This window comes from Botrytis cinerea, chromosome 2, assembly GCF_000143535.2.
Source record: "Botrytis cinerea B05.10 chromosome 2, complete sequence".
NCBI lineage: Eukaryota > Fungi > Ascomycota > Leotiomycetes > Helotiales > Sclerotiniaceae > Botrytis > Botrytis cinerea.
Genome location: NC_037311.1, coordinates 171,971 through 188,174, shown reverse-complemented (window position 1 = coordinate 188,174; position 16,204 = coordinate 171,971). Strand labels below are relative to the sequence as shown.

At 43.8% G+C, this 16,204-nt stretch overlaps 3 protein-coding genes across 4 annotated transcripts; 1 reads left to right on the top strand and 2 right to left on the bottom strand.

Annotated features, from left to right (window-relative positions):
• Positions 1 to 1,870: 1,870 nt before the first annotated feature.
• On the bottom strand, positions 1,871 to 5,232 carry BCIN_02g00210 (hypothetical protein). The gene is made up of 3 exons (XM_024691025.1): positions 3,948 to 5,232; positions 3,240 to 3,765; positions 1,871 to 3,175 (listed from the first exon to the last, which is right to left on the bottom strand). The coding sequence occupies exons 1-3, from the start codon at positions 4,125 to 4,127 to the stop codon at positions 2,109 to 2,111; spliced, it is 1,773 nt and encodes a 590-aa protein (XP_024546795.1). The 5' UTR covers positions 4,128 to 5,232; the 3' UTR covers positions 1,871 to 2,108.
• Positions 5,233 to 5,239: 7 nt separating this feature from the next.
• On the bottom strand, positions 5,240 to 7,325 carry Bcslx1. The gene is made up of 3 exons (XM_024691024.1): positions 7,138 to 7,325; positions 6,904 to 7,036; positions 5,240 to 6,640 (listed from the first exon to the last, which is right to left on the bottom strand). The coding sequence occupies exons 1-3, from the start codon at positions 7,250 to 7,252 to the stop codon at positions 5,614 to 5,616; spliced, it is 1,275 nt and encodes a 424-aa protein (XP_024546794.1). The 5' UTR covers positions 7,253 to 7,325; the 3' UTR covers positions 5,240 to 5,613.
• Positions 7,326 to 8,949: 1,624 nt separating this feature from the next.
• Bcecm5 lies at positions 8,950 to 16,064 on the top strand. Of its 2 annotated transcripts, XM_024691023.1 has the most exons (7): positions 8,950 to 9,227; positions 9,435 to 10,144; positions 10,264 to 10,312; positions 10,388 to 11,248; positions 11,376 to 11,470; positions 11,543 to 14,208; positions 14,256 to 16,064. In XM_024691023.1, the coding sequence occupies exons 2-7, from the start codon at positions 9,740 to 9,742 to the stop codon at positions 15,403 to 15,405; spliced, it is 5,226 nt and encodes a 1,741-aa protein (XP_024546793.1). In that variant the 5' UTR covers positions 8,950 to 9,227; positions 9,435 to 9,739; the 3' UTR covers positions 15,406 to 16,064. The 2 variants fall into 2 exon arrangements, with proteins under 2 accessions (XP_024546793.1, XP_024546792.1); XM_024691022.1 differs by having other exon boundaries at positions 11,376 to 14,208.
• Positions 16,065 to 16,204: the final 140 nt, after the last annotated feature.

Here is a 16,204-nt window from a genome sequence, read left to right as displayed (position 1 = left end):
ATAGCAGAGCGGAATTAAGACGGGCTCCGGATGTTTTGTTGTCGATTTAGTAGCGATGAAGAAGAATGACTGTTATTTTTGTCGCAACTTTACTTACAATCTTTGCCATCGATAGGTGGACGGTCAATTTGAGTAGCCTTTTTCCTTGTGTATCCTGAATCAGTTCTTGATAAACTGCTTAGACTAAAACGGGGGGGATCAAAGAATTTCTCTATCTCATATAAGTGTATTGTCATAGAAAAGCAGGACCGAGAATCCTACTATATTCCAATAATGGCTTCTGTGTTTGCATTACATTTGACCTTTAGATCTCTAGCACAGGGAAGCTATTTACACACAGAAGAATCGGCAGTCTCATTTCTAAGGTCTGGGGCGTTTGGTTGTATATGTAGGATTTAGTGAATGTTCGGAATGTATTGAGGTTTACATTCTTGATTCACGTATATATTCACATATGGATTCAAATATTGATCAATACATTCACTTCCAACTCTCCATTTTGACTCATCAACTCCCTCTCCCCCTCTCCTTCAACTGCAGTCTAGACACAGCAGCGCTCTTTCCTTGACCCTCTTCCCCCTCAAGACTCACCTCAGGACTTTGTATAATCCTTCACATACCCATACCCTCACAGCCCCAAGTGAAAAAATAAAAAAAATGACAGCAAAGCCATGTTAGGAACTGTGTCCCAACCTCCTTCTGTATCGAGCTCAATTCAAGCATCTGAAGAATTTGAGTCGGGTCTTCCTCAGATCTAAAAGTTCAGAAGAATAGAACAAAATAACAAATACAAAGACCAGAGGATCATTACTATCATTTCGTACGGATGTTCAACTTTTGTCGCCGAATAATCTTCATTATCATTCATTAATCTCGATGAAGAGATCAGATGAACCACCGCACTTTTCCTTCCTCTTCTCATTCTCCCTATCCTCTTACTTATCTCTTCCACTCTAAATCATATTCTCGAGCCCTCTCACTCTTTCTCATTTCCAAACAGGAAGAACACAGTGGCAGCCCCTTTCATAGCTTTGGTTGCTTTCACTAAAGGTTTGTACCTTTTTAAAATCACCAATCCTGGAGATGTATATTTATACCTTAATCTACACCTCATCTCAACTCCACCAAGGTTATTCCACCCCACAGATATACATAATATAATATAATTAAATCAGCTCAGCTTAACTCAGCTCAACTCAAGGAAATTGAAACCTTCAAAATACCAATCAATACATTATATCTATTAAAAAAAAAATTTAAAAAAAAAATTTAAAAAAAAAACTTCTCTCCTTTCTATCTTTCTACCTTTCTATCTTCCTATCCACCAACTCACCCCCAGACTCCAGATACCCTTTCCAAGTTCCAACTCATCCCCTCAATCTCATTCCAATTCATCTCACTACCAAACAAGCAAGTCTCTTCGCTTACCCTCCTCCCCTCCCCCTCCCGTCCCCTTTTCTCCCAATCTCAATCTCAATCTCAATCTCAATCTCAATCTCAATCTCAATCTCAATCTCAATCACCATACCCAATATTCAATCCACAAGGAAAAATCAACAAACTCGGATTCTTCAACTCTTTCCATTTCCATTTCTCCATTTCCTCCAAAACTCATCTCACTCAAACCCACTCATCAATAAAACACCAACGCAATATCTCCAAATCCTCTCCTACAATCCTACAATCCCAAAATACTCAATTCTCAATTCTACATCAACAGATCCCATTTTATCCCCTCGGCTTTCCCATTTCCAAAAAGTATAACCCACAGAATCAATTAATCAGCTACTCAATCGATTAATTCGAAATCTTGTTCCCCTTCTCTATTCTTCCAAAATGTTGGTTTCGGTTTCCGGAAATGCAATTTTTTTGCGTGTATATTTATTCATGGCTAGGTTGGTGGGTGGATCTCACTCGATGGGTTTTATATGACCTAAATGGGTATGGATATGGATGTTTATAAAGGCATGGTGATCATTTAGATATTTATTACCATCGATTTTCATTCTTGCAGAAATAATATCTAATCGCCTAAGAAATTTCATATCTCATTATTCAATTTCCATCTACCCCTAAAAGGTACATGTTTACCAATTCCCCCTCCCAGATTAAATTCCATAAACATCCAATGCATGTTCATTAATATACGCAATTCCCTCTTTCCTCCACGTATCATCCTCAGTATAACTGCCCGTAACATTAAAAACCAAGTTCTTTTCCCCTTCCGTTGTATTTCCCGCATAATTAGGCCAGCTCACTCCAGTCTCTCCATTTGGAACTCCATGGACAATAAATCCTACCCATCTCTGACTCATTTCTTGCGCCAAGCTAAAGTAGTTTTGGGTAACATTGGCAAAGGGATTGACTGCGACCAAAGTGTCATATCCAAGTCCTTGAGTGTTATTGAAAACAAATGCGACCTCTTGGAAATGGGTTGCTCCGGTAGAAGCTGCTACGCCATTTACAAGGACATCAAATCTATAAGTATAGACAGGGACACCAAACTTAGTCCAAGAATGGGAAGTAAGACGTCGAGGAGCTTGCATGACGAGATCTCCCATATAAGCACAGACACGACGGTATTGAAGACCAACTTGTGCTGTTAATGGGTTCTCGGGTGTGTAGAGCTCGGGATACATTTCGAGACTTGGGATGCCGACGCTTTGATCATTTGGATAGAGTTTCTGGATCTCCAAATTGGCACTTGAACCGGTGAGCAATCCGGTGCTGTTTAGTACGTCTGAGAATTCCGAGTCGGTGTTGACTCCGGTACCATTGGGTCCATAGCCAGATCCAAAGGCAGTTCCTTCATCGGTATTTGTACCAATGAGGTATGGAACTCTGACGAAATTTCCAGAGGAAAGTTGTTTGCTGGGATAATCGGCAATGAAATCGTTGTCGATGTATGGGAAGAAAGGACCGAAACCTCTACTAGATGTTGTGTTAAGTACTTCATTTAACTCTGAAAAGGGGAGTTTACGAAGACATTCCAAGGAATCTGTAGCAGTAGTGTTGAGACCGAGAAGATATGCGCAAGTTGTGTTTGCGACGAGGGATGTGAAGAATCTTTGAGGTGTTGTAGAGTTATAAACACCAGGGTAATCAGTTGGGAAAAAGAGAACAGCTGGTCCACCTGATTCGGAGATTGCGGCACGGAATAAACCATCATCTCGTCCTATTTAATGTTAGCAAGTATTCAAGTAGAAGACGAGATTGGAGAAAGAAACAGAGCAACACACCATTATAAGCCAAAACTTGAGCCCCAACACTAGCAGCTCCAGCACTTTCACCCCAAATAGTAACCTTATCTTTATCTCCTCCAAAGCTTCCGATGTTTTCATTAACCCATTGTAAAGCCAATCTTTGATCTCTGTAACCTATATTTGTATTTCCAGTTTCCAACATCTCACTACCGCCCAAAAAGCCGAATGCAGAGAGTCTATATTGGACTGAGACACCTATCATAGGTGTACCCATATCTACACTGTTTTGCACAATGAATGATAGGTTATAACGGGCATCTCCGGAGCCACCTTCAAAGAAACCACCACCGTGAATCCAAAAGGCTACCGGTAATGATGCATTGAGTGGAATGGATGATGGACGGATTACGTTCAAGTAAAGACAATCTTCATCAGTTTCTTGTTCAAAGTCATCTGTTCCATATCCTACACAGAATGGGGGATATTCTGTTGCTGGTTTGGAAGTTGACCATGATTCATTTAGACTTTGAGGTACACGGAAACGGAGATCATTTATTGGTGGCTGTAGGTGAGGGTTAGTCAGGTGTGAGGAAGAGAAGGGCAGGAGAGGAGAGGAGAGAAGCGGGAATAGAGAGAGAGGGAAGGTAAGAGAGAGAAAGGGACAAAAGAGAAAAAGAAGGTAGAACAAAAACAAAAACAAACCAAAAAAAAAGAGAAAAAAAAAAAAAAAAAAAAAAAACTAACCTGAGCATAAGGAATTCCCAGAAAGAAATCTTGATTATAGTAACTATTATGAAGACCCGTGTACGAACCATTCTTCACCGTCACACTGGGCGGCGCCGAGGAAGAACGCACAGTCGGAATCGCCGCCACCAAAGGCGCGCAGAGAGAAAGAACGGGTACGAGATCCCGATGGAGAAACATGGTGAAGAAAAGAGATGGAGAGGATGAGAGGAAGAACGGGATCCGTGACTGCGAAATGAGTGTATTTGTACCTTTGGGGGAAAGCTCACCTACGGTTCTTGGTTATGGATACCGGCTCTGCCATCTCGATTCTGGTTCCTGGCTGGGGTCGTGATGATGGATATGGTTGTGGTTATGGTCATGGTTATGGTCATGGTCATGGTCATGGCTAGCTACATCAAGGCCGATGCGTAATATACGAGTCGGAGAATGATAAAGTGGAGAAGGGCAGAGTGACATCTTGGAGGAATCGAAGCCTCATTGGACAGAGAGAGAAGAGAATGCATCCATTCTTGGAATGTGCAGAGTGAGTGTACGATCCAGTGCCGACGATCTTCCTTTGGATTGAACTGGAACGCGACGAATTCAATGGGTGGATGGTCGATGGTCGATGGTGGATGGGGGGGCGGTGGAATTCAATGGGTGGATGGTGTGTTGAGTCTATTACTAATGATGAATGCACAAAGGATGGGGTGCAGGAAACTTCCCGGAAAATTGGTGAACAGCGGGGTAAGGGAGAAAGAAAAGTGTGGAGATGCGGAGATGAGGGGAGGATGATGGTTCCTTCCTCGGATAGGTACTTGGATAGGGTTTGGCACGAGAGCGACCAAAGATCCAAGGTCAAAGATAAGAGACGCAATCCATCGGCAATTGTCAACTTTGCACACGGGAGTGGGAAGAATCCTCTCGATGACGATGTGTCAAAAAATAACGCCCATGCATGCGGTAACACGACGGATGAGAAAAGAAGCCGGAATGCTTGGCCGTCCATCATTAGGTTTGACCTCGGGGGATGAACCTACATGCGACACGACACGACATGCACACCTCCATTCCGTCCATCTATTTGTCCATCGCACAAGGGGATCGCAAGTCGAGGGTCAGGATCGATGTGGCTGTGGGGTGAGAAATGGAGACTCTTGAGACGCCGAGAACAAAAGAAAAGTCGTCGTTGGCCGATGGGATTACGGAGAACGGAGAGTGAATGGTACCTGGTAGATGATACTTGGTCAATTATACCTCATAGATAATACTTGATCAATAATACCTCATAGATAACACCACCTTCAACATGGAATTGATTCACCGCCGCATGAGATATAATAATAAGACGCTAGACATCCGATATCGAACACACAGATGATCGCAGTATGGAAGGAAGAGTCTTCTACTTCTCCTTTCAATCTGCCGCATCCAAGAACCTACGACATGTCTAGTCCCCAATTCCTATTCTCTCATCCGCACATCGTGATTCCTTTGTTTTTCGCTATCTACTGGCTATATCTCGATGGTCGAATCCAGTCAATTCACGTGCACATCAATGTCAATGTCAATTTCAATTTCAATTTCAATCTCATCAACGTACTACACCGAAGAATTGGCTATCATGTATCAAAGTGGATTATTCCAGAGATAAACGAAACCCTATCCAAATCCCTTCATCCCTTCATCGCTCCAATTCTTCTCCTTCAATCTCTTCATCCACATCGCTGTCCTCAATAACAGCAATAAGCTTTGCTTTGCTAAAAGGGCCGATTGTCCTCTTTCGCTTTGGTGATTTGCTGCTTTCCATACTGATATTAGACACAGCATCGGAGTCGTCGTCATCGAGATAATCCACGAAACCATTTTCCTCTTGGGCGACATTTCGTGCATGGAATTCATCTGCGTCAAAGTAGTCCACCAATTCTTGTTCCTTCTCCTCCTCCTCTTCTTCCTCCTCGTCACCCTCAGATTCCACAACTTCCTGAGACGTTGCAATGCCCTTTCCCTTCTTTACTCTTTTCGCTCCCAACAATTTCTCCACAACCTTTTGACCTCTCATCCGAAGAGATAATTCTTTCACCACATCGTTCCATCGAATGTCCATCCGACAGCCAGGACACATCCCTTGAACAGGAATCAATTCTTCACCCGATTGCTCATTCTTCTCGGCCCGAAGAAAATGTTGACTCAAGCATGTCATGTGAGTGATAGAATGACAATTGATATTCGGACAAATGGTGTAGAGACCCGAGTTGTGTTGAAGGTCTTGGTTGCAAATGTTGCAAGATTCTTTCATCTCCGAGTGAAATATTCGTTCCCCCTTCTCCAAATGCGATTTGGTGTCCTCATAGGCTACGTTCAAAGCTTCAATTCCATAGGGTCGGTCTGTTATCTCCCCATCCTCATCATTCACTTGTGATTCCGCTGGGGGAAAATCGGTGATGATAGGCAAAGTATCCCTCAGAGATCCGGTGGCGGCTTTCGACCATTTAAGCCAAGCTCTATGGACGTCTGGTGCAAAGAATTTTATTTCTAATGGCCATCGTGAAAATGATGGAACAGTAAGTAAAATATGTAGATTTGATAAGAGTGATTGCAGGGTATGTCGAGGTCTTTTTGGATGTCCTGATCGTTTCTTTTGAGTTGCATGTGAAATTCGTGACGATGGTGGGATGTGAAGAGTTATGTGTGGATTTTGCCAGGCCCATCTGCTGGAGGTCAGTTAGGTGAAGGGGGGGATTGAGGAGAACCATGGTGAGTATAGTTGAATGAAGGGATGCCATACGTGCAGGAAGGAAGGTTAAGCAAGGTAATTTGATGAAGGGGTATGTATATACATATATATACATATATATACATATATATACATATATATACATATATATATATATCAAGATGTCCCAAGTCCCGAAACAGAAATCTCACGTGAACATATCATGACATCCATCTTGGGAGATCTCGTGAAACTTACTCAAATTGTAGAGCGGCAATGGAAGTAGGAAACCCGGTAACGATACACGCCATTTCCCACGGTCTCAAATTACCTCGACTTGTTCTCACGGCACCACCCTTTACCAATCCATTATGCTGCCGGAGTCGTCTGACTATTTTTTCCATGGGTTGAAGTGTCAGAAAATGTAAGCTCACTCACTCTTGGTATGTTATTGTGTGTGGTCATGGATGGTGGATTTCGCAAAGAGCTTACCTGGATTGGGAGTGGAACCAACATATAAAGCACTATGTCGAATGGTTGAACGCAGAAGGTAGCAACCATAAAATGAAGGAATTGGGCGATCGATGGGCATTTGTTGACGAAGCATTGAAGATATACTCTAGATGTCCTTGTTGGATTTCTGTGTTTGATGCATTTTATTGATGTATGGTGTGTCGTACTGGTAATCAAGAAACAAACAAACCCCAAGCCAGCATCAACCCTTGAACATCAAATGGCACGGGAAAAGCGCCGGAACCGCACATTTGGGAACATGTATCAATATCGGATGAAAATCATGATGGGATGGGATTGCATGGCATGCATTGAAGAAGGTCATCCAATTAATGAATCAATAGTATCCTTCGTACGTGAGATTTCCATATAGTAAATACTAGTTAGTAGCCAACAATAAGATGTTGGTTAAATTAGACATTTATCCCAGACCAGAACTTACTTGCTTGAATAGCTTTCCGACAACTTATGAGAATCTAATCAAAGCACCTAGGGAGGTATGCAGATTATGTAGAGTACAATATACAGAGTACAATATATAAAATACAATATATAGGATACCATATATAGAATACAATATATAGAATACATACATAGCATACAATACAGTACAACGACGTACACCAAAAAGACTCGGGGTAGGTACCTAGTGTGTATTGGAAGCTTGCATAAATGGACTTCACACAGACGGGAAGAGCACTTATCGCTAGGTGTCTGGGTGGGAAGGGCCTAAGGATTGATAAGGCAAGGGCAGGTAGATCAGATCAGATCAGATCACACCTTTAGATCAGGCAGTTGGTGAGTCAGTCAATTATTCATCCAAGCAAGCAAGCAGTCACTTATTCATTCAATCTCGAGTCACCAGTAGTCTTGTTGTCCGCTCCTTACCAACCACTCACCAGTACTTACCAACCATTCACCCATCCCCCATCCCCCATCCCCCATCAATCACACACAATCCTCTCTCAGCGCGGGATCCCGAAATCTAGAAGATTAACTTTGCTTCACTCCACTCCCTCCACCCACTCGTGAAAAAGCTGGAAGCCACTGACCGATTCATCCTGGTATAAATCTAACACATCTTTTATGAATTTTGATATCATAAGCTTCCCCCGCTAAGCTCTTTTCGTCATTTATCAACGTCAAACGATTTTCATTGGTGGGCCAAACGACATCGAGCCTGAGGTTGCAACATCGCCCCATGCAATATAAATCGCATAAGGAAAGCTTCGAATTAGCAGGTGGGTAATAAAGTGATGCGGACGGGAGAACGGGGGAATGTCAATGTGAAGGTCAATATGCGAGTGAATGTACGACGGACGGGAGAAAATGAGGAGAGGGATGGAAATGATGGCGAGATTGATATGTGTGGGAGAGGATTTATTTGTACCAACATTCTAATCAAATACTATCAATTTTTTCTTCCATCTCTGCTCTCCTCGTCCACATCCACATCCACATCCATATCCACATCCACATCCACATCCGCACCCTCACGCCCACGCCCACGCCCACGCCCACGCTCATGCTCACACACAGATGCAAGGATAATTGATATCGTGCTTGAGACTAAGAGAAACAGGAACCAAAACCAGTTCGTATCGAGAAGGTCCTCACTCACCTCCCATGGCACTTGGCCCATTGCACGGTACAAGAGAGCGTGAATCTATTTTCCACCTCTGTCATATCAATTCCCCTCAACATCCACCACTCTTTCCAAGAGCCACCCACCTCCTGTGCCGTAGCCCTTCGTCTTCTCCACATTTCTCAAAATCCCATTCCATATACCTAGGGACCGGTACGATACCTACCTGCGTACGGACGGGATATGTGTTAAGGGTTTCCTTAGCGGCTTAACCGGATCTGGAGAGAAGTCGTAGGTTCTCTATCCGCCCTCCACCGTTCTAAAATCCTCCGCATCAATATCACAATATCACAATATCACATCCACCATCCACCATCCACACCCACACCCACACCCACCATACTCCATTACTCGAACGACAGGCCAACCTCACACAATCTCATTCTCTCACTCATATGCCAATCATCACATTCTTCCTACCAAGGTAATTAATACGACCTTCACGAGGCACCTACCTACCTACCTACCTACCTACCTACCTACCTACCCCAAACCCACCTACCTCTCTGCCTACCACCTTCGTTCACGTCAAATTCATTTCGCCCTTTGATAACCACACGAGGGCAATGAAGAAGTGATAATCCTTTATTACTTGATGTCCAGCCAAACTAACTGAGTCTATTAACCTTAGGTCCTTGATATGCGTTTGCATTGATTAGTTTGACATCGGCAACAAGACATCACAAACTACACCGTACTATCATTTGACGCTTTCTTTCCTTCCCTCTGCCTCACCAGCCCAGGACGAGGCCAACGATCTTCCCAGTTTCCTTCACACAACGTAACGATCACAACGATTGGCACACCAGTATCATTTCCACCACCGATTCTAATTCGATGTCGATAATTTAACCTTCGTCTTCATTTTCGCGATCAATATCTACCTACGATCACTGCACCTGCCTGCCTACCCCTTTGGTGGATTAAATCGCCAATATGGTTCAGGTACCCATGAATGCAACGGCTTCGAGCTCTGCCATGAGAGCCTCACCCTCCATCGGCACACCCAACGGCAACTCAAACTCCAATCGAGGCAAATCAAATGGAAATGGCAATGCCTCCAATCCAGCGGCAGCGCCCACAGCGTTGAGTGCCATGATCTCTCCGCCTTTGGATTTAACCAGCGTAGAGAGGAGGGGACAGCCGACGGCCAGCCGAGAAAATCCAAAAAAGATGCGTCCTCACGGTTTAGAAGAAGCGCCAACCTACAGACCAACGGCAGAAGAATTCAAAGATCCCTACGCATACATTCGAAGTATTGCGCCCGAAGCTCAAAATTTTGGGATATGTAAAGTCATTCCACCAGATTCCTGGAAACCAGAGTTTGCGATCGACACCGAGGTACGTTTTCACCACTTATTCATGCCAATCGCAACCACACAATTACCTTGCGAATCTGCGACTTCTACCATTTGATCACAACATAAATTTACATACAAATCTATTCTAATGATTCATAGCGTTTTCACTTCCGCACGCGCAAACAAGAATTAAACTCAGTCGAAGGCAGTAAGTTCCACCGCAACCTCCATCTCTGACTCAATCCTATAAACACCGCCCATTTCCACTGCTAACGATGTTTAGGCACACGAGCGAATCTTACGTATCTCGATCAGCTTGCTAAATTCCATAAACAACATGGCACAAATCTCAATCGGTTCCCTAGTGTCGATAAACGACCGCTCGACTTGTACAAACTCAAGAAGGCCGTTGATACCAGAGGCGGATTTGAGAAAGTCTGCAAGCTTAAGAAATGGGCTGAGATCGGGAGAGATTTGGGATACAGTGGAAAGATAATGTCCTCGTTATCGACGTCATTGAAAAATTCATATCAAAGATGGTTGCATCCTTATGAGGAATACCTACGATTGGCCAAACCAGGAGTACATCAACAACTAGAATATGAATACGGAGGGCCACTCACACCATCTCCTGCAAACTCGCCGATGAAGAGATCAGTACAACATACACCATCGAGTCTGAGGGGTGAATCTCCAGCGATGCGCGCATCGGATGCTTTGAACACAAGTGTAATGAAGGAGGAATTCGAAAAGAGCATGAAGAATATTCCGATGTTAGATGCTCCGGTTGTACCAAAACCACAAGCTACATCTGGTTTCACTCCGGTGAATGCTGGCGGTTTTACAGCCGTCAATTCTACACCTTCATCATTTACACCGGTCAATAATAATCGCCGTGAGCGAGAGTCAAGCGCCAATTTTACACCGACGCCAAGAAGACCATTTGATAGTCCGATTTCATCAGCTAAGAACACCCCCGAGTATAAACCATCTGCGCTGAGTTCAGCTCCGGTATTGAATGGGTTTACCTCGAATCCACTCCTCAAGAGACAATTGAGCCATGAAAGTTTGGATTCGGGTAAAGGAAGTCAAGCACCGGAAGATTCAGAGAATGGTGGAAGACGTAGCAAACGACTTAAGAAAGGTAAAGTTGCATTTTTCATATTCATCATGCATCGAGCAGATGCACCATTGCAACAATTCAAGGCTTAAATCAGAAATCTTGATGTACCATTGGTGGTCAAGGTTCCCGGCTAACAATATCCCTGCAGATGCTGTACCAACTGTGGCTGGATCACATATGACCCAATTTCGACCAACACCACCTAGGAATCCAGGGGAACGTGGATCCTCAACACCTGGGGAGGTCAGTAGTGATTCTTCTTTATCCTCTATCTCCTCTACCATTTGTTCGGACACATACTTAGATTCAGATCAGAAATGTGAGACTTGCGGCAAGGGTGACGATGCTGATAAAATCCTGATTTGTGAATCATGCGATTATGGCCATCACATGCAATGTCTTGATCCTCCCGTTACCCATAAACCAGATTTTGATTGGCATTGCCCTAGATGCTTAGTCGGAGATGGTCAATTTGGATTTGAGGAAGGTGGAATCTACTCACTAAAGCAGTTTCAAGAAAAGGCAGCAGACTTCAAGGAAGGATATTTTCAAAACAAAATGCCATTTGATCCCGTTCTCAATTGTCCTCGACCAGTTACGGAAGATGACATCGAAAGAGAATTCTGGAGATTGGTTGCAAGCCTGGAAGAGACTGTTGAGGTTGAATACGGTGCTGATATCCATTCAACTACACACGGAAGTGGATTCCCAACTCTAGAGAGACACCCACAAAATCCTTACTCTACCGACCCCTGGAATTTAACGAATATGCCACTTCATGGAGAATCCCTATTCCGACATATCAAATCAGATATCTCCGGTATGACCGTACCATGGCTGTACGTTGGAATGATCTTTTCGACTTTTTGCTGGCACAATGAGGACCACTACGCATATTCCGCAAACTATCAACATTTTGGATCCACAAAGACCTGGTACGGAATTCCAGGAGAAGATGCCGAGAAATTCGAAGACGCCATGCGAGAAGCTGTGCCCGAATTATTTGAAACACAACCTGATTTATTGTTTCAATTGGTCACTCTATTAACCCCAGAACAATTGAAGAAAGCAGGTGTCAGAGTGTATGCATTGGATCAAAGAGCTGGCCAATTCGTCATCACCTTCCCCCAAGCATATCATGCGGGATTCAATCATGGTTTCAATTTCAATGAAGCCGTCAATTTCGCACCCACTGACTGGGAACCATTCGGCGGTTCTGGAGTTGAACGACTCCAACAATTCAGACGACAGCCATGCTTTTCCCATGATGAACTCTTGTGGACTGCAGCTGAAGGTGCGGCAACTGGTGGTGTCACCATTCAGACCGCCAAATGGCTAGCCCCTGCCCTTGGACGACTCCGTGATAGAGAGGTTTCACAAAGAAAAGATTTCATTGAAAAACACAAGGAAGATGGTCATACTTGTGTCATCACCGATGTCATTGAAGGTGCTGGTCCTAGGTGTCATATTGGATTCCAGATCGATGAAGATGATGTACCGGAGGAAGAGTATCAATGCACACACTGCAAAGCTTATGCGTATATCTCCAGATTCAAGTGCAACAAGAGTGGCAAGGTGTTGTGTCTTCTCCATGCAGGGGCTTACGAATGTTGCGATGCCACCGAAGCAGAAAGACTTGCGGGTGCTGACCATACTCTTCATTACCGTCGTACAGAAGAAGCAATTTCAACCATGCACCAAAAGGTCGCTGATAAAGCAGGGTTGCCTGAAATCTGGGAGGAGAAAGTGGAAAAGTTTCTCGAAGAAGATGCAACTCCATCACTGAAAACTTTGCGGGCTCTTTTGAATGAAGGAGAGCGCATTCCGTATGATTTACCATCCCTCCCTTCGCTCAAGAAATTTGTTGATCGTTGTAACGAATGGGTGGAAGAAGCAACAAACTACACCGTTCGAAAACAGCAAAACCGACGAAAGAACGAAAAGGCCTGGCGCAAAGGCAGTAGAGCTGCAGAAATGGAAGAAAGAGACCGTGAATTAAGGAAATTCGAAAACGTTGTCAAGTTGCTGAAAGATGCGGATAGAATTGGCTTTCATTGCCCAGAGGTTGATCAACTGCGAGAGCGAGCGGATGCCATCACGAAGTTCCAGACCGATGCCAGAGCCGCTTTAGCCCACCCAAGCTCGCGGCGTACGACTGAGTTCGAAGAACTTTTGGAAGTTGGACGAGGATTCAATGTCGACATGGTCGAGATTGACAAGCTCGAGAAGGAAGTTCAGCAAATGAAATGGAACGACCGAGCCCGTGATAATCGCGGAATTTTTCTCTCTCTAAAGGAAGTCAGCGATATCATCGACGAAGCTACAAAACTTCAAGTATCAGACTATAACGATTACTTGAGCTATTACAAGGAACAGAAAATCGCTGGTATGAATTGGGAAATAAAAGCCAAAGAAGTTATTGGCGCAGAGACAGTTCACTATCCACAATTGGAAGCTTTGTCTCAACAGGCTCAAGCTGCGTCGTTACCTGTATCACAAGAAACGTTAGCTAAGGTTGATCAAATCCTGAACAAGCATCGAGAAGTTCATAAACAAATCGTTTCGTTATATGACCGTTGTAGGGATCCCGATTTTATGAAACGTCCCGCCTATGCAGAGGTCGCTCTTCTGCAAAAGGAACTTCAGGGATTGGGTAGTAAACCAAGCGGCACTCTTGATTTGGAAAAAGAAATCAAGCGACATGAGGATTGGATGCGAGAAGGAAAGAAACTTTTTGGCAAGGCAAATGCCCCTCTACATATCCTCAAACAACATATGGAGTATGTTATGGAACGAAATGTGGATTGCTTTGATATCAGTCAGGATAAACCACGACTTCCGGCTGAACCATTATCGCGCGAACCTTCTCCTTCAAACGATAAATTACACAGTTGGGAGGATCCAAGATTTCGGGAGGTATTCTGTATTTGTCGAAGAATTGAAGCTGGTATGATGATTGAGTGTGAGCTTTGTCATGAATGGTCAGTTGTTCATCCCTTGACACCAAGGTCTTGCTAATTAATAATAGGTACCATGGTAAATGCCTAAAGATTGCTCGTGGTAAAGTTAAGGATGATGATAAGTATACTTGTCCAATTTGTGATTGGCGTGTCAAGATCCCTCGCGATGCTGCTAGACCAAAGCTCGAAGATCTACAAACATGGCAAGATAAGATTCCGACATTACCATTCCAACCAGATGAAGAGGCTATTCTCGAATCAATCATAAACAATGCCCAGGAATTTCGAAATCATATTGCGCCCTACTGCAATCCAGTCATGTCAACAGCAGATGAGTCCGAAACACAACGATTCTATTTGCGAAAGATTGAAGGTTCAGAAATCTTACTTGCCTATGAAACCAATTTCTTCAGACAAGAACTTCACAAATGGTCACCAGTTGCGCCAGATCCTCCACCAGTACTTGAATCTTCAAAATCAACACGAAAGCCTCGACCAACAAAACTTCAAAAGTTGATGGCACAACATGGTGTCAATGACCCCGAAGCTTTACCACAAAATTTGAGAACCAAACCTCATAATTTCAAAAGAAAGAGTAGTGAGCCTAGTGGAAGTCGACCAATGCCTTTGCAACCTGCTCCAGGAAGATCACAGCCTGGAACCCCTACTACTCACAGTTTTGGAACTAGTTCTGGACCAAGCATGGCAAGTATGGGTTCACATGGTCCAATTTTGAGCGGGCTTCCAAGTGGTCACGATCATGCGCATCCTTATGCATCTTATGGCCACGATCCATATACCAGCATGGCGTCTTCGGCGAATCCCTCTCCAGCTTTCGCACCACACGCTTATTTGAATGCAAACGGTACCCCTACATTCAGTCACGCATCTCCTCAACAACCGAATATTTTCAGTGAGGCGGGATTGTCAAGGATGGATCCTTCTGTTTCACTCCACAGTCCAATGAGAGATAACTTTACAATGGGTGTTAGTGGTGTTGGTCACACTCCTCTCGGTGTCACCGCTGGTGAAGACAAACTTCTGGGGGATAGAATGTTTGAACAACTTACGAATGTCAGTGGAGATGAGGAGCCGATTGGGAATAAGGAGTCAATATCGATTGATAGGAAGCCAATAGATGACGATAAAGATTCAGCCGATGCGACGAAATGGGATGTGGAAAATAATAATATCGAGTTGTTCTTCGATGCACCTTGATTGGTGGAATGGTTGGTCATTTGCGGCATTTGCAATCACACAAAAAGTCATATAGGGTTTATGACTAGCGATGGAAAATATAGAAATGGCATAGGGGGCGGGCTGGTAGCATACATGCGGTGTTTACTTTCATGGGATGGTTACTTTATGGATTCAAGGCGTTTTTCACGGGACTGGGTTTCAAATTTCGACTTTCCTTACGATGTATTATTTTACGATTTGATTCATTTCCTCGTCATCTCATGCATGAATTAATGGATCAAGCGTCGAAACGGCTTTGGTTTGGGTTTGCTATTGTGTCTAAGTCTCGGTACGCGTCCAAGTTTACACAAAACAGAGATAGATGAGGATTGAGGTAATCGCATACATACATTTGGGTTTATATTCACAATGCAATGGATGGATTTATGGTGGAGGTGGCTATCTTTGCTTCTTTTCTGGTGGGTGGTGCTGTGTGGGGCGAAAATGGGCATGCGAGAACCGGCCAAGCCTCGAAGGGGGGCATTTTTGGGTTAACAGTGATAGCTTGCTTTGGCTGGCTAGTTGTGTAGTTAAAAAGGGGTGGCTTTTCATGACGCATAGAGAGAGGGAGAGAGAGAGAGAGAGAGAGGTATGATTGTTATCTTCTTAACAGAGTGATATGAATGATATAAAAAATAAAAACAACATAAAATGATACTTTGATACTTGTGCCGATGCAGTGAATCAAAGCTTCAGAAATATAAAATCTGCTCTCGCCTTCCTTCAATAGAAATCCCTGACTTACACCAAACCCATTCGAACACGTGTTTATTCCCCT